This window comes from Brassica napus, chromosome C6 (assembly GCF_020379485.1).
Source record: "Brassica napus cultivar Da-Ae chromosome C6, Da-Ae, whole genome shotgun sequence".
Lineage (NCBI taxonomy): Eukaryota > Viridiplantae > Streptophyta > Magnoliopsida > Brassicales > Brassicaceae > Brassica > Brassica napus.
This window is the reverse complement of record NC_063449.1, coordinates 15,806,638-15,824,272: the sequence shown is the minus strand read 5'-3', so window position 1 is coordinate 15,824,272 and position 17,635 is coordinate 15,806,638. Positions and strand designations below refer to the sequence as shown.

General features: G+C 40.4%; 3 protein-coding genes across 4 annotated transcripts; 1 reads left to right on the top strand and 2 right to left on the bottom strand.

Moving 5' to 3' along the window:
* Positions 1–393: 393 nt before the first annotated feature.
* LOC106408207 lies at positions 394–1,200 on the bottom strand. The gene is made up of 2 exons (XM_013849018.2): positions 947–1,200; positions 394–856 (listed from the first exon to the last, which is right to left on the bottom strand). Exons 1-2 carry the CDS (start codon positions 1,198–1,200, stop codon positions 394–396), a joined length of 717 nt encoding a protein of 238 aa, XP_013704472.2.
* An 8,959-nt stretch (positions 1,201–10,159) lies between these two features.
* On the top strand, positions 10,160–15,426 carry LOC106346507 (probable LRR receptor-like serine/threonine-protein kinase At1g51880). Of its 2 annotated transcripts, none has more exons than XM_048761789.1 (13): positions 10,160–10,352; positions 10,423–10,529; positions 10,978–11,107; positions 11,209–12,457; positions 12,539–12,610; positions 12,681–12,752; positions 12,845–12,916; positions 13,007–13,191; positions 13,554–13,924; positions 14,039–14,165; positions 14,430–14,492; positions 14,588–14,777; positions 14,864–15,426. In XM_048761789.1, exons 3-13 carry the CDS (start codon positions 11,032–11,034, stop codon positions 15,270–15,272), a joined length of 2,886 nt encoding a protein of 961 aa, XP_048617746.1. In that variant the 5' UTR covers positions 10,160–10,352; positions 10,423–10,529; positions 10,978–11,031; the 3' UTR covers positions 15,273–15,426. The 2 variants fall into 2 exon arrangements, with proteins under 2 accessions (XP_048617746.1, XP_013641317.1); XM_013785863.3 differs by having other exon boundaries at positions 10,163–10,529; positions 11,209–12,234; positions 12,319–12,457.
* Positions 15,427–15,598: 172 nt separating this feature from the next.
* Positions 15,599–17,545, bottom strand: LOC106351259 (glycosyltransferase BC10-like). The gene is made up of 2 exons (XM_013791075.3): positions 16,498–17,545; positions 15,599–16,416 (listed from the first exon to the last, which is right to left on the bottom strand). Exons 1-2 carry the CDS (start codon positions 17,026–17,028, stop codon positions 15,778–15,780), a joined length of 1,170 nt encoding a protein of 389 aa, XP_013646529.1. The 5' UTR covers positions 17,029–17,545; the 3' UTR covers positions 15,599–15,777.
* Positions 17,546–17,635: the final 90 nt, after the last annotated feature.

The following is a 17,635-nucleotide window of genomic DNA, read 5'->3' as shown; positions in this document are numbered from 1 at the left end:
CACCACGGCTCTTGCCTCTTATTCATACTGATATGTAGCATAGTTTTGATCAGTAGAGTACACATGTATAGTCTTGACCACTTTCTTATAAGGTCTTAGGCTATTTTTCTTTCAAAATCTGAAGGAACTTGTTTCCTTTTGTTTGCCCATTGTTTCTATTTAGAAACCATATTATCATAACACAATGGGTCACATATTATTGGGTGTATATAATGTCTTTTAAGGCAATGCCTTGGCCATAGTTTCTTACTAGGCTACTATACCCGTACTATAATGCCCTTCAGGCAATTCTTTATATCAATTAAATCATTCACATTATCAAACAAACTCAGACAAGATATAATAGCAATGAAATCAAAGCAATTCATAAAACAATAAGACAAGATGTCGATTTTAGTCTTTGAGACAATCAAAAGTCTCAAAATCCAAGAGGTCGTCCCTTTCAAGGTCGGAATCATCATCAGCATCATACCCGGTATCATGAACCATATGGGCTTCTGGGTTCGTGTTCTTAAGGCTCTCTTGATAGAGCTCAAATAGATGTTTAGGGGTTCTACAATTCTTTGCCCAATGGTTTTCCATCCCGCATCTGTGACAAGCTGATTTGGTCAAGTAAGACGGTTTGGATATGCCACCTCGACCACGGCCATAATTGCCTCGGCCACGGCTGGAACCACGACCACGGTTATTGTGGTTTCCTTGCCGGCCATAGCTGTCACGGCCACGTCCCTTGAATCTACTACGGCCTTTGCCGTGTGACTTCTTATTATCATGGACGTGGTTGCATTCTTTGGGATCTTTCTTTTCAGCCTCATTGGCTTCTGGTAATGCTGATGTTCCGATCGGTCTCATCTCACTGTTTTTCATCAGGAGTTCATTATTAGCTTCGGCCAGGAGCAGGCAGGAGATCAGATCAGTCTATGAGGTGAAGCCTCTCTCTCTATACTGCTGTTGCAGCAACACGTTCGTCGAATGGAACGTGGAGAATGTTTTATCAAGCAACTCTTTCTCGGTTACTTCCTCACCACATAATCTCATCATTGAGACTATCTTAAACAATACTGAATTGTATTCATCCACAGACTTATAGTCCATGAATCTGAGATTCTTCCACTCATGTCTAGCCTTTGGTAATAGCACCGTTTTCTGGTGATCATATCTACGCTGTAAAGCGGTCCAAAGGTCTAGTGGATTCTCCATGGTGAGGTACTGATCTTTTAGACCCTCAATGAGATGGTGGCGTATAATACTTATAGCCTTGTACCGATTCTTATCGGTCTCATTGTTACCCTTGATGATAGTATCACCTAGTTCATTTGACCTCAAGTTAATCTTTGTGTCAAGTGCACATTGCAAATAGTGTCTCCGGAGAGATTAAGGGCAGCATAGTCTAGGTTTGAGATTTTCGACATCTGAATCACATTGTCATTCGAAATTTAGGGTTTCACAATGTGATCATGTGGCCGCAAGTCAATCAAATAAAATCGGCCACAATCAATTCTTATTACAATCATGTTTCAATCAATTTAATCGACCATGGTGCGGATCAAACATAGTAACAAATAGATCAGGCCGCACGGCCATACAATTTTGTGATGCAAACAATTCAAGTTTGTAAAATCTATATGCTAGTCGATATTTAGAAACAAGACGAATGCAATTCAAATTCAGTTTCATAACTTATGCAAACAACCTTAGCCAATTCGATTTCTTATTTATGAAATTAGGGTTTTGATTTAAACAATGCTAGGAGTTGATTTTAGCAATATGTGATCAAGGTTTCAAGGCCTTTAGGATTCAAATTCAAGATTCAGATTATACAATCAATCTATCAATCCTATAACCTCAGATCATCAATCAAACAATCAAAACAAGAACCATTAAAATCGAATTCAAGTTTCTAGGGTTTAGGGTTTCGATTCCAATATTAGGGTTTCATAACTTCAGATTAGAAACAAATAAACAATCAAACATGTTCTAGTTGGAATCGATTCAATTACTAGTTATGAGATTGTTGTTTTTAGGTTATACCGATTTTAGGGTTTGATCAAGATCATAGAATTCCATAATAATGGATCAGGGTTTTAGGGTTTGATAATAACGTTCTCAGATTAACGGTATACCTTAGTCTTTGTAGGGTTGAGCTGGACCACCTAGGGAGAACGGATGGACCTCGGATGCAAGACGGATGCTGTTTGATCGCTGATCGTCCGGGAACGTTTGCCGGCTGCACTCGTCTGCGAGCTGAAGCTGATTGTCTTCTGGTGCGAGCTGGTTGATCACGAACACGAGCTTGCTGAGGACGTCAGGACACGAGCAGGGAACACCAAGGAGTTGAGCTGATCGTCGAGGTCTGAAACGGACAGGAAACGCCTTAGGGTTTAGGGTGGTCGCCGGCTGAGTTAGGGATTTTAGGGTTTTAGGTTTTTAGCTTAAATTGCAGAGAACAATCGTGCTGATAACGTGTTGTAATTGGAAGGTTAAAGACTGAATATTTCTGTGTTATTATTTTATAATATGAGGTTTCTTATATAAGGATTACAAGAAGAGATAAATAGAAATAGTACAAATCCTAATCTTACTAGATTTAGGATAACTACTAAATACATAAATGGAAAGATTACATCTACTAGGAAAAGGAAAAGAGTTTCCTTTTCTCTAAGCTTGTGGCCGCCTCTCTCTCTCCTCTAGGACATGCAGCTGCTCTCTCTCCTCTCTCTAGGGTTTCGGTTATCTCTCTTGGTATGGGCCGGTTTATGGACCGGACCGGTTATGGACATTCATTACTTGATTTATAACACAATGACCATTTTTGGGGTCTATCAAAAAGGAAACTTGCGCTAGGAAAGGCCCGATTATTTCCGAAGGTCAAGTTTATACTTTACTAGTGGTATGTCCGCGCTTCGCGCGGAATGTGGTTTAAGCAGTTTTGTACGAAGATGGTGGATGATGTATTTACGAAATGTTATTTCTGAACCGTGAAATTTTATTTATACGTTATTGTGTTTTGTATTTGTTACATTGTTGAACATGGTATGTGTATGTTGTTGTGTTTTGTGTGCATGAAGAGAAACATTTTTTTTTTTGTTCATTTTATATGATTGCAGTCTGCAGACATGGGTAAGAGAAGAGATGAGGTTAAACAACTGGCTGGTTTCTGATGGGCGTGGTGAGATGTTGAGGATACCCCTTCTTCCAGGGCATGTGTCTTGATTTCTATCAACCATGATCACTTCTGTTGTTTGTTGTAGATTTTTCTTAACCATTAGGAAAGCAGAGGTTATGATGCAGAGAAGTTTGAGTTTAGCTGCAGTAGGAGCTAGAGATGTAAACGGGAGTAAATGTCTATCGTTGGTGTAAGTCAGACGTTTCAAGACGGTTGGGGGTGGTTCATTAATTTATTTAACGTGTTTTACAATGTGCTGGCTCTTTTTTTTTTTTTTTTTTGGTGTAGGCTGATATTTTATTAAGATAAAACAGAAATCGTTCATTTGAGAGGTAAGGTCAGCGTATGTTGTTGAAACCTTAACTCAAGCTAGTGTTAATCAGAAGTGGAGAAACCAGAGTGAGTCTTACTTTTAAACCTCTTAAACAGCTGTATCACATAACCGGAAATCTACCCTTCAAACTTCAAAGGAATGATTTTGGAAAGTATGCCTAACATGTTGTATGAATTTGAACGTTATGCCTGAGTAGTCATTAAAACTTCCTAAGCAAATGCTTTAATTTATTGTTTTAATGCTTTTGATACCATTCTGGATATATCGTTGGGCAGATTTTCATTGCCTTGATCCGCTAGGAATCATAATTCGGCATGTGTTCTAATAATTTTGTTGGTCCCCTATTTCTCTCTCAAGTTGGTTTGAAAAGTCAGCAGGAGTTTGTCATTTTGAAAAAAAAAATATAACAGAACTTTTCGGGGTGTTTGCCTTTTAAAAATAAACAATGAACATTCACCGAAAAGTTTTTATAGATTTTGATAGAACTGGTTCTTATAGAGCATCCAACAACAATTGTTTCTTAAAGAATTTCTTTAAGATAAAAAAAATGATAATTAGAAACGAAAAGAAAGAATATACTAACGTAATAAGAAGTATATATTAGATAGAATCATAAAAACTCCATTAACCACTTATATTTTTGTATTATATTGTTTAATAAACTTTTTTTTGTCATCGTTTAATAAACTTACATTAGAATAATAATACATTTTCTTTGGTTAGAAACTTATTTGGAGTTCTCCCCCAATAAGGATGCTCTTACTGACCAAACTAAACAAAATATAAATTTAAAAAAAAAAACAAATAAAAAAAATCCCAAAAGATTCCTAAAGAAAGGTATTTCCTAAACTCTTTATTTAAAACAAAGTAATCAAACCATTGATTAGCCTTGGGCTTGGACACTCCATATGATGCGAAACTAAACATTGCAGGCCTTCTTGACTGTGAGCACGTCAACCTAAAGTTCTGCACTCTCAGCTTTGACTATGTTGGGGTCAAAAACAGTTACGACAAAGTTAACATTCAAAACGCCCGAAGAAGAAAATGAGAACTTTCTTCGACAAATATTTTTTCGAAATAGATACTTTCTTACGAAAAGCTTTGCGGAGAAACACGAGACATCAGACAAGAGCTCGAAAAAGGTCGCTACGCAATGACCGAACGCGTGTTCCTCTCGGTCGCTACGTAGCGACCGAGCTCTTCCAAAACGTCGATACGACATTAGTCCATGCATTCTCGTCTACCCTTTGATACTATCTCCCGAAGACCGTAGCGAACCCATTTCATGTTTCCCGCCATTCTAAGTCATTGATCAAACTTTACGGTAAAAACCGCGGAAAGTTCGTTCTTTATCGAAAGAAGCCGTAATAAACGTTTCGAGTCAGAAGACGGCCCAAAGGGACCTAAGACATGACTCGAGGCCCAACTTACGATTTCTTGACCAACAGCCCGTAAGCCGCATGACGGTTTACGCTTGGTTCGTAAGGAAAGATAAATGTCAAGTTTCCGCGGATAAATATGAAATTTTGAAGATAATTACGAAGATCGGAAAAAATGGAATATCTCCATTTTTATGTTATAACGGCTTAAGGGCAGAAGAGGAAAAGCGTAAACCGACCTAGGAGCCAGTATATAAGGAGTCCTAGGCGAGAGGCATGGGGAGGAATTTTTGGAGAGAAAACATAGCACTTAGAGCAATTAGGCAACTTTCCGTTTTTGTTATTTCAAGCTGCGACTCAATTAAGTTTAGCCGTCTTAGGGTTGCTAGAACTATGAATCTCGCCGACAGCTCTCGAGCCCAGGCTTATATCTTGTTGTAAACGCTCATACGCAAACTCGGAATAAGACTTCTCTTTGCTCTCTTTTTACGATTTTTATACTTTGTCGTAGTTATCTCGTGTTCTGATTGCTTGGCGTGTGGTATTAACAGATCTCCGGGACCTCTGGGAAATTTGGATTTTCCTAGTTTTCTAATTTAAATGGAAATCGACAGTGCGAATTTCGGTTCCCACAGTTTGGCGCTAAAAGGAGGGGGCTCTACGGATCAATCTAACCCGTAAAAGCCACTCAACAATCAGGAACGATATGCAAGACTCGACGTGCGCGAACGTCATCTCGTTCAAGGGGGGAGCAACGGTCGGTCGAGCCAAACCTCGAAACGATCTCCTTGTTATCGAGCTAACGATCCGAGATGTCGACGTCGCCAGGGTGCTAATCGAAACCGGAAGTTTGGCCGATATCATCTTCAAGGATACTCTCGAGAAAATGGGGATCGATCAATCCGAAATCGTTAAATACCCTAGCCCACTACTGGGACTTTCGGGAGAAACAACCATGGCCTACGGGTCGATTAATCTCGCAGTCAAAGCCGGAACCGTGACAAGAGTCACCGAGTTTCTAGTCGTTGACCGCCCCCCATCTTACAACGTTATCATGGGAACACCATGGTTGGACACCATGCGTGCCATCCCATCAACGTACCATCTTTGCCTCAAGTTCCCAACCCCTAACGGAGTCGAGGTAATATGGGAAAACCCAAGAGTATCACAGGTGTGTTACGCCGCAGAACAAAAACGAAAAAGACCAGACCTCGAGACCACTCCTAGAAAAGCGGAGAAAAAGATCTCCAACAAGGATTCGCGAAGTCAAGATTCAGCGGAACTCTTCTAGCAGTCTCGTAACATCACGGCCCTAGAGGAAAAACGTGAACCAACTTGCGAACCTGTGGTCACAGTCTGTCTCGACGAAGCATTTCCGGAACGATGCGTCGAGATCGGAGCCAATCTCCGCGAGCCTTTGAGGACAGAGCTCATAACCTGTCTAAAAAAGAACCTCAATACTTTCGCATGGGCCGCGGAAGATATGCCAGGGATCGACATTAACATAACGTGTCACGAATTAATTATCGATCCGACCTTCAAACCCGTCAAACAAAAAAGGCGGAAGCTAGGACCCGAACGGGCTTCCGCGGTAAACGACGAGGTCAAAAAATTGCTTAAAGTCGAGTCAATAACGGAAGTGAGGTATCCAGACTGGCTCGCTTACCCCGTAGTAGTCAAAAAGAAAAACGGGAAATGGCGAGTTTGCGTGGATTTTACCGACCTAAACAAGGCCTGTCCAAAAGATAGTTTCCCTCTGCCACACATCGATCGATTAGTAGAAGAAACGGCGGGTAACGAACTTCTGTCTTTCATGGACGCCTTCTCAGGTTACAATCAAATTATGATGAACCCTGACGATCGCGAGAAGACTGCGTTCATTACCGATCGCGGAACCTATTGCTACAGGGTAATGCCCTTCGGCCTCAAAAACGCTGGCGCAACTTACCAACGACTCGTGAACCGTATGTTCTCCGAACAACTCGGTAAAACGATGGAGGTTTATATCGATGACATGCTCATCAAATCCCTCCAAGCAAAGGATCACGTATCACATCTCGAGGAATGTTTCACGCAGTTAAATTCCCATAACATGAAGCTCAACCCGTCAAAATGCAGGTTTGCCGTGGCATCAGGGGAATTCCTCGGCTACCTAGTCACATTCCACAGCATCGAAGCTAATCCAAAACATATCAACGCACTGATCGATATGGCTTCACCGAAGAATAAGCGGGAAGTCCAAAGGCTGACCGGTAGGGTCGCAGCACTTAACCGATTTATTTCACGATCAACGGACAAGTGCCTGCCTTTCTACGATGTCTTATGGGGAAATAAAAAATTCGAATGGTCGGAAGAATGCGAAAACGCTTTCCAACAGCTGAAACGGTATTTAGCTTCCCCTCCAGTCCTTGCAAAATCCGTGGAGGGGGAACCTTTGTTCTTGTACATCGTTGTGTCGGCAACAGCTGTGAGCGGCGTCTTGATCAGGGAAGAACGCGGCGAACAGAAACCTATTTTCTATATAAGCAAAACCCTGTTGGATGCCGAATCTAGGTACCCTCTAATGGAAAAATTAGCATGCGCAGTCGTAACATCTGCCCAAAAACTAAGACCATATTTCCAATCCCACACGATCGTCATCCTCACGACTTTTCCCCTACGGAAAATTCTGCATAGCCCAAGTCAGTCGGGCCGATTGGCCCAATGGGTGGTCGAATTGAGCGAGTACGATATCGAGTATCGACCGAGAACAAGCGCAAAATCACAAGTGCTTGCAGACTTCTTGGTCGAACTACCGACAGGGACCATAACCAACGAGGAACCAAATTCCACCTGGCTCCTCCACGTCGACGGATCCTTATCCAAGCAGGGATCAGGCATCGGAATTCGCCTCACATCTCCAACGAGCGGGATCTTAGAGCAATCATTCAGGCTGGAATTCCATGCCTCAAACAACGAGGCCGAATACGAAGCACTCATCGCAGGGCTGCGCTTGGCTCACGGTTTGAAGATACGAAACATCCACGCTTACTGCGACTCCTAGTTAGTGGCAAGTCATTTCAGCGGAGAGTATGAAGCCAGGGATGAACGAATGGACGCGTACCCCAAACTGGCCCAAAATGTTGCTTAAGAGTTTGACTGTTTTGCCCTTACGTGAATTCCCCATTCCGAAAACGTCCAGGCAGATGTTCTCGCGGCATCCGAGCTACGTGGCGACCGAGCGGAACGGCGACCGATCTCGAGCCAAGCTCGGTCGCTACGTAGCGACCGATCTCGAGCCAAGCTCGGTCGCTACGTAGCGACCGAGCTTCCGTCCCACTCGGTCGCTACGTAGCGACCGAGCATCCATCCCGCTCAGTCGCTACATAGCGACCGAGCTCGAGCCAAGCTCGGTCGCTACGTAGCGACCAAGCGTCCGTTCCGCTCGGTCGCTACGTAGTGACGAGCTCTTCCGAAACGTCGATACGACATTAGTCCATGCATTCTCGTATACCCTTCGATGCTATCTCCCGAATACCGTAGCGAACCCATTTCATGTTTCCCGCCATTCTAAGTCATCGATCAAAATTTACGGTAAAAACCGCGGAAAGTTCGTTCTTTATCGAAAGAAGCCGTAATAAACGTTTCGAGTCAGAAGATGGCCCAAAGGGACCAAAGACATGACTCGAGGCCCAACTTACGATTTCTTAACCAACAGCCCGTAAGCCGCATGACGGTTTACGCTTGGTTCGCAAGGAAAGATAAATGTCAAGTTTCCGCAGATAAATACGAAATTTTGAAGATAATTACGAAGATCGGAAAAAATGGAATATCTCCATTTTTATGCTATGACGGCTTAAGGGCAGAAGAGAAAAAGCGTAAACCGACCTAGGAGCCAGTATATAAGGAGTCCTAGGCGAGAGGCATGGGGAGGAACTTTTGGATAGAAAACTTAGCATTTAGAGCAATTAGGCAACAATTGTATAATGTTCTCTCTGGTTTACCATAAGTTGAGCGACTTCTACTGAACGCGCGTTTGGTTAGTTTAGTCATCTCCCCATCAAACGCGACAAACCCAACCGTATCTGTCTCATCAGACACACAACTGGACACAGTACCTGCATGAGTTACATACATTATATTGTTTGGTAGTGGTGAGATTGTAACCAAATCTTAAACGCTTGTTACGAAAGAAAAAAAATTTAGTTGATCGAGTATACCTGAGAACACCAACTGTGTTGTTGTTATTGCATGATGCACATGTAATGGATGAGAATCCACGCTGAAGCTTTCTATAACATTTAATAAGTAGGTATTTGTTTTAGCCAGCAACATAATCTCATCATAACTTCATCAGTTGGTATACGATTACAGGTGTCTGTTACCTCGACCATATGTTGGCTGAATCTAATAGACACATGTGATGTGGGGTCCTTGAAAGAATGATTACTCCTTTTACATCGAATCCGCTTAGCTCAGTTTCCACCCTCTCTGAGCACTTGTTGGAAGGTGTTCAAGCGGTGAACGCTAATAGTGGGATCACCGTCGACTGCAATGCATAGAACACCACCGATAAGAAAAAAACGACTATGGGGAAATGAGTTTACATATATCAGATTCAGTGAAGCGAAATTACCTGCTCATCTACCAGACCAATATCATCCGCATAAGCTCTCCCCCTTTCTTGAATCTTGACAACTGTTTCCTTACTCCGACCAGCTTTCAACTCAGGCAGAAGCAGTTGAGGATTCACCATTTTCGTAACCTTCGTAGAGATGCTTTTGTATAATAAAAGAGATTGAGAAGAAAATATGAGCCGCCACGTTCCCTTCAGCTCCATACATATATATATAGGGTTTGAAATTATTGACCAAGCCATGGGAGGTGAAAGGATTAAAGGTCGTTCAATGCTACGATTGAATGCCATCATAAACATCAAAAATTAATCGCCGGGGAGTGGTGCCTCGCATTAATTTCGTCGATTACAAAAAGGAGAAAGATGTGTAATTCAAGACGACAGAGGCAAATACGGAAGGGATGAGATGATTTGTCTGATTTACATGGGCCACATAGCTAAACCAAAATTTACAAAACACAAACAAAACCATTTAGTTGGACTGTGGAAAACAGACCTGATGGATACATTGGCCCAACCTGAAAATCACATTACGTTTTGTTAATTAACGAAACGAAAATAAAGAGAACTGCAGAATAAAGAAGTGTCAGCTGTCAACAAAAATCTTTATGTACTTGCTGACGTGGTAGCGGGAGAATACAGATGAGCCTACTTTATTAGTACAGATAGATAGATAGATACCACGTTGATTTACTCTCTTTTGGAAATTAGCTGTCTAGTGGTTTGATTAAAATGTTTTTAATTTTCTACATTAGGTCTGAGTTTAGTCAAATTAATAGAAAAAAGGCTTTCGGGAAGCCAAAACTATCTCCAAGTTTCAGATTTCAATTTGATACACGCATTCTTCTCTTGACAATGGTTATGACCCAACAGATACCATCTTCATATTACTGTTCTTGTCTTAACGCCTTCAAGTTTCCAACTGTAGATGAAACTAGGGTTTCACCGGCGATTACAAAGGAGTATCAATGTCGAAGGCGCCGTCAGTTTCCAGATCACACACCACTGGGAAAGGGTTTGCTCAATCAAATCATGGTGAGAGATACTGTACCGAATCACTCTTGCAAGGTTACAAAGTTAGGCATCTATTTTTTTAGAAAAAAAAAATATTTTTTTTATTTACGGCTACAATAATTACAGAGGAATTACAGAGAATGAGAATAAAACCCATGTGAACATAAGTTTCTTTTGTCAAACTCAAATCAAAGAAATAAAGAAAAGTCTTTGGTCTTTGTCTACTTCAGAGTTGACCTGTTCATTAGCATACAAGAAGATACAAGTTGTTTAAAGAAACAAACTAAAATTAATAAAAATAAAACTAGTTGGCTTTTCTTGATTAGTGTCTACTAGTTGTATAAGATAATGATTTATACATTATGTGACTTGTGAGCACAAAAAAAAAAAAGAAGTTGACATTGTGTTAGAAGAAGTTGACTTGGACAAAACAAGACAAACTCTTACGTTCTTTTGCTTCCTTTGTCAGAAATGGATAAAACAGTCGCAATTTAAGAGATGATGACTTCCTGAAAGCACAGAGATGATGGTATCCAAGGCTCTTACGCTCCTTTGCTGTGTGGTTCTCATCAATCTTTCCAATGCACAAGATCAAACAGGTTTGAAAATTTTCAAATCTTTATATGGTCAAACAACGATTATGCTTTGGTCTCTCTTTCTTGTTATGTCTGAAAGTTTGTTAAAACTGGTTACGAATCAGGATTCATTAGCATAGATTGCGGGTTACAACCGGATAATTCGAGTTACACGGAGTCTTCAAAAGGTATAAAGTATGTTTCGGATTCGAGTTACACGGATACAGGAGCCAGCAGCTTCGTGGCGCCTGAGTACAGAGCAAACATGATGCAGAGCATGTGGTCCGTTAGAAGCTTTCCAGAGGGAGTCAGAAACTGTTACGAGATTGGTGTTAACGTCAGCGCCAAGTATCTGATCAGAGCGGCTTTTATGTATGGAAACTATGATGCAAGGAACGAGTTACCTGGGTTTGATCTTCACTTGGGACCAAACAAATGGGGCAGTGTTAAACTGGAGTCTTCTGAGGGAACAGTGTCCAAAGAGATTATATACTCTGTCTTGACGGACACGTTACAAGTGTGTTTGGTGAATACAGGAAACGGTACACCTTTTATATCGGTTTTGGAACTTAGACAGTTGCCAAACTCTTCTTATGCAACCAAGTCTGAATCACTCCAGCTCTTTCAACGGTTGGATTTCGGGTCATCGACCAATCTAACGGTCAGGTATCCAGATGATGTTTTTGATAGAATATGGCTTCCATCTACACCAAACGGGTCTAAGCAGTTTAGTGAGCGGTCGACTTCTTCCTCACGCAACAGTAGCGGTAAGTTTCATCTTCCACAAGCTGTAATGAGAACAGCAGTTGTACCGGAAACCTCTGGTGGGTCTGTAGACTTTGGATGGACTCCAGATGATCCTTCTCTTGAGTTTTACTTCTACTTGTACTTCTCTGAACTTCAAGAACCTAGTTCTGGTTCTGTATCAAAAAGAGAGTTCATCATTTCGTTCAACGGAAACAGTTTTGGGAGACCGTTTAGTCTTACCTACTTGGAGACCTTAGTTCTGTCTATTTCTAATCCTTTGTCGGAACAGAGCTTCCAGTTTTCTATTAGTCAGAGTCGAGATTCAACTCTTCCACCTCTTATCAACGCTATGGAGGCTTACTTTGTAAACAAGCTTCCGCAATCTTCAACAGATCAAAACGACCGTAAGCTCTCTCTCATCCTTGTGCTGTCCATTTCAGTTTTGCTGGTTCTGTCTTACTGTTTTTCTCTCTGTGAGCATTATATAGTTTCTGCTATGAGGAATATTAAGTCTACATATAAAGTCAAGAGAAACTGGGAAGGAGATGTGTGTGTGCCTCAAGCTTACACATGGGAAGGTGTGAATTGTAGCTACAATGGCACAAGCACGCCTAGAGTAATAGCTTTGTAAGTGTTATATCAACAGGTACATGCCTAGAGCAATATTTTTGTAAGTGAATCTCATTGGTTTATTTCTCTATGAAACAGAAACTTATCATCAGCCGGATTAACAGGAGATATATTATCTGATATATCGCTTCTTACACAGTTGCAAGTCCTGTAAGTTTGTAGCTTTTGTTGGTAATTACTATATCCAAATAGTAGAATTCTCTAACGTGTTTACCTTTAGGGACTTGTCTAACAACAATTTGACTGGACCAGTACCAGCTTTCTTGGCTCAACTTCAGTTCCTTAGAGTTCTGTGTGTATTTTGCTCAACCACACCTAACTAGTTATAGTATTTATAGCCCCCAGTAATTAGTAAATGACATTAGCCACTCTATATTTTTGCAGAAACTTGGGTAACAACCAGCTTAGTGGGCCTATACCGTCTATTCTCATGGGAAAAAGCGGCTTGTCGTTCAGGTACTCAAACACACTTCTCTTTCTCATTCATTACGTGCTTCAAAAGCGTTATATGATTCAACTCATAATCAATTGTATGTATATCTGCAGTATCGACGGGAATCCAAGTATTTGTGCTACTACAGGTGCCTGTGAAGAGCTCACACAAAACAAATCCAAGAAGAAGAAACTTCCCAGTTTTGTGATTGCCTTAGTTGCATCACTTGCAGGGCTCGTTCTCATCGCTACTATATCTGCAGCTATACTGTTTATCTTCATTAGAAAGAAAAAACAAGGTATGTTTCTTAGTTATGTTACTTGTTTTCTTAGTTTACATGAAATGGTCATTGTTGATTCTGAACGTGGCTTAAAATCTTGGTGCACCAGTAAATTGTCACCATTCGGTATATCTGTTAGGATTATTAGGAAAACCGCTTATACTAGATAATGTAGTTTGCCTAAAGAATATTGGGTTTTGATGCAGTATAAATACGGATCTAAGGGGTTTTAATTTATCCATTCACACAATTAATCAATATACAAACTTTAAAACAATTTGCTTCGATAGAATTTTTCTTTATAGTTTTCTTGCTTTCTTCAAGTATAGTTTGCGGGGTCATTCACAACATTTACGGTAGGTTTTACTATTCTGCTGCAGGTCGAACGGTCCACAGAACAATCACAGCTTCAAGTAATGGACTGTCATTACTTAGGAGAGATACCGGTTCAATGCCTCCATCAATGCAGCGAAGAGAAACCGGTTTCTCTACACGTCCGTCATTACAGAGAATAGAGAGTGGAATGACTGACCATGACATGAATGAAACAGCAGTGGATGGCTTTGATATGGAACCTGCAAACAGAAAGTTTACATACGCAGAGATTGTGAATATCACAAATGGGTTTGAGAGAGATCAAGGGAAAGTAGGTTTTGGGAGAAACTACCTCGGACAGTTAAATGGTAAGGAAGTGACAGTGAAACTTGTGTCTTCATTGTCTTCTCAAGGCTACAAACAATTAAGAGCAGAGGTATATGCCAAATCTCTTTCTGTAAGACAATAACTTGCCATGAATTTTGTAATGGACGAGATAAACTGGCGGTTATCTATGACTTAGAAGAGCTCATGTGCATGCTAATTGTAGGTCAAACACCTTTTCAGAATTCATCATAAAAACCTTATAACCATGCTTGGTTATTGCAATGAAGGCGATAAACTGGCGGTTATCTATGAGTACATGGCTAATGGAAACTTGAAACAACACATCTCAGGTTCTTTACTGCATTCACACTTGTAAAATGCTTTATATTCTTTTTACATTTTTGAATCCCGGGCCTGTAGCCCCCATACATCCTCTAAAGCAAGGCTCATGCCATGTAGTTTAACTCTTCTTTGGATTTGAACCTATGACCTAAAAGTTACCTACTAAATAATCTCTGAGTTTTATACACTAGGCCAACTCTTCATTAGTAAAATGCTGTATATTCTTCTTGAGGTAAAACCAGTGTTTGATTTTTGAAACTTGTCTTGTGCAGAGAACAGTCCAACTGTTTTTAGCTGGGAAGATAGACTTGGAATTGCGGTTGATGTTGCACAAGGTTAGCACTTGAAACCCACTCTGTGCTTTCTCTCTTGGAGTTTTGTGTTCTGTAATAAAACGTAAAGTGTGAATTACTCCCTTGCCTTTATATAGGACTTGAGTATTTGCATACTGGCTGCACGCCACCAATCATTCACAGAAACGTCAAGTGCACAAATGTATTCTTAGATGAAAACTTCAATGCCAAGTTAGGCGGTTTTGGCCTTTCGAGAGCGTTTGATGCAGCAGAAGGAAGTCATATGAATACAGCTATAGCCGGGACACCTGGATATGTCGACCCCGAGTAAAGATCTAAGCTCAAATCTTTGCTAAATTTCTCAAAAACAAAAAACTGCTATTTTCAAATAAAGATTGGATGTTTCACTGCAGGTATTACACATCAAACATCTTAACAGAGAAGAGTGATGTGTACAGTTTCGGTGTTGTTCTATTAGAGATTGTTACAGCGAAACCCGCTATCATAAAGGATGAGGAAAGGATGCATATAAGTCAATGGGTTGAGTCTTTGCTCTCAAGAGAAAACATTGAAGAGATTCTTGACCCCAGCCTTTGTGGAGACTATGATCCAACCTCTGCGTTTAAGACCGTGGAGATCGCTGTGGCTTGCGTTTGTAGAAACTCTGGTGACAGACCTGGAATGAGTCAAGTAGTGACGGCTCTTAAGGAGAGTTTGGCTGCAGAAGTTGAGAGGAAAAAAGATTTGCCAGTTGTGTCAACAGACTCAGTTGAAGATCTTGCCCTTGGCTTTGGTTCTAATCCACCTCCTCGTTTGCGATGATAAGTTATTGATTTTATGTTGTAATGATTGGGGTGTGAAAAACATTTGTAATATATATTTGCTTTTTGTGAGTTGGAGTAACAAAATGCTACAGCTACCACCCTAATTTAGGCTTTGTATGGTTTTGCTTTACAATATACAAACTCATTGCACTCCTAACAAAAAATGACTAAGATGTGAGGTGGTTATATCAGGAAAGACTTAGCATCTTTGTTGAGTGAAAAAAGAGTAGTATAGTTGTTGTGCTGGTAAGCTCGGGTATATGAAGAATTGGTCAGTGTCGGAATCACACAAGTGTAATAAGTAGACACCTAACCAAGGATGACTGACAAAGAACTCAATTCTCTTTATTCAACATCTCTGAGGTCAAAAATATGTTTGAATATCACAATACCTCAAGTATCATTGTGTAAGAAGAGACTTATTAATGATCAGTTGTGGTGTTCACAGTCCAAACTCAAGCACTTTTCCAGAACAAAACCAAGATTGACAAGTGTAAGATCTATTAGAACCCAAGAATCTTGGGTGCAAGTTCCAATAAGGGCTCCAATGCGCTTGGAGCAAACTTTCTAGCAAAGAGATAACAAACAGGAGACCTCTGATCATTGTAGAGGCAGGCTTTAGCTCCAGGAAGATTCTTGAGGAAAGCTTCTGTTACATCAGCCTTACCAAAAGTAGCTGGATGAGCACCACCACGTGACCAATCTGTATATGTCAGTGTCCGGTTAGCCAGAAAAATTCTATGTTTCATAGACAACATTGTAGGGAAGTAATGTTCATCAACATAACATGGTGGTTTACAAAACTCTTTGAATTTGGGATAGTAAGTGGTGTCTTGAACAATCTCAAGAGCGAGTTTCCGGTTAATTTCAAACCACTGAGACCCTTTTCTCCACTGGCTAAGTGTGATCTCAGGTTCCATACCGTTTCTGTATCTTCCTCTCCCATCAGGTCCTTCCTCGTCAGCACAACCCATGAAACTATATCTTGATCCAGAGACATAACCATAGATAAAGCCGAAACCGCTTAGAGGAATGCATGATTCAGACAGCAGAACAAACCATTCATTAGATATATCAAGCAACGCACTAGCTAGAAGCCTCCTTTCAGCGTCACACATACTCATCTCTCCCCATGCCACAGCCTATAATTCATAAGAAAAATTCACACACGTGAGGAGGAACACTAATAAAATGGCTGTAACCTGAAAAATCAAAGACAGTACCTGACTTGGGATGTATCTTCTGTAAAACACAGATGACCTATCAAAATCTGATCTGTAGTTAGGCAATGCATGAACATAGATTGAGTAAAGACCCTCATGTCCCTTAAAGAACATCTCCCAAAGTGGAGCAAATGGTAAAGGCCCCTTGGTGAGAAACATGAAAGCCAACTTAGGAACCCGTTTAAACGGATAGTCATGTCTCTTTGGCTCCATGGAAGCGCGCCAAAGCAATTCACCGTCATTCATAGTGTGCCAAACATTCAAAGGAGGCCTAAGAAAGCTCTCTAATGTAACGGCCTCGTGATCATACATAGAGACCAACGTGGTTGAAGACACAGGATCTTGAATCTTGAAGAACTTGATCATGTGTATACTAACAACGGAGATCCCAAGAGTCAAAACAAGAAACAACAACAAAACCTGAAGCAGACGTATTGACACAAGGGCCCTAGATTGGTTTGTGATTCTTGATTTAGGGGGTGGTGATGCAGCATTATCTTTAACCCCTTCTTCCATATCCATCACTTTCATCTAAAAGATCTCAACTTTTTTTTATTTTATTATGCTTCGACAATGTTTGTCTGACGAATCCATTGAGAAATGTTATTCTAAAAACTCTCATCTGATTTATCATTTTAGTGTAACATAAGCATAAACCTAGGAAACGCATAACGTCGCCATCCTCTGTAGTTTGACGGTTTCAGCTTTTAGTTTCACATTGGAACAGTGTATTTAAGAAATATATATGCCTGGGCATTATGGTTTTCGATTCAGTTAGGTTAATTTGGTTTAGTTTTTTCGGTTATAGGATCAATTCGGTTATATATGAAATTTGGTTCGGTTTCGGCTCAGTTCGGATAACAAAGTTGGAAACCGGCTAATATCCAATAAAATTTTGGATCCAATTGGTTTGGTGCCGATTTTTGGATAATCTCAATTAATTTGAATAAATTTTATGGATAAGTCAAAGTTTTCAAAGAAAATATCTGGGTAGCTCTGGTTTTGAAATAAAATATCGAGTAAAAATTTCAGATAGTTAGTTTTCGAATAATTAGATTTATAAATAATATTTTTAGGATATTTTTTATTGTAAAACTAAATATAAGTGATATTTTAAGTATTTAAAAACCTAGGTATC

Bases quoted from the DNA above. Each gene is read 5' to 3' on its own strand.
- LOC106408207 (XM_013849018.2), bottom strand. From the start codon at position 1,200: ATGGAGAATCCACTAGACCTTTGGACCGCTTTACAGCGTAGATATGAT. The intron at 857-946 runs GTATAGAGAGAG...GATGAAAAACAG, and splicing joins AACGTGTTGCTGCAACAGCA to TGAGATGAGACCGATCGGAA.
- LOC106346507 (XM_048761789.1), top strand. From the start codon at position 11,032: ATGATGGTATCCAAGGCTCTTACGCTCCTTTGCTGTGTGGTTCTCATC. The intron at 13,925-14,038 runs GTATATGCCAAA...TGCTAATTGTAG, and splicing joins ACAAACAATTAAGAGCAGAG to GTCAAACACCTTTTCAGAAT. The intron at 14,778-14,863 runs GTAAAGATCTAA...GTTTCACTGCAG, and splicing joins CCTGGATATGTCGACCCCGA to GTATTACACATCAAACATCT.
- LOC106351259 (XM_013791075.3), bottom strand. From the start codon at position 17,028: ATGAAAGTGATGGATATGGAAGAAGGGGTTAAAGATAATGCTGCATCA. The intron at 16,417-16,497 runs GTACTGTCTTTG...TATGAATTATAG, and splicing joins GAAGATACATCCCAAGTCAG to GCTGTGGCATGGGGAGAGAT.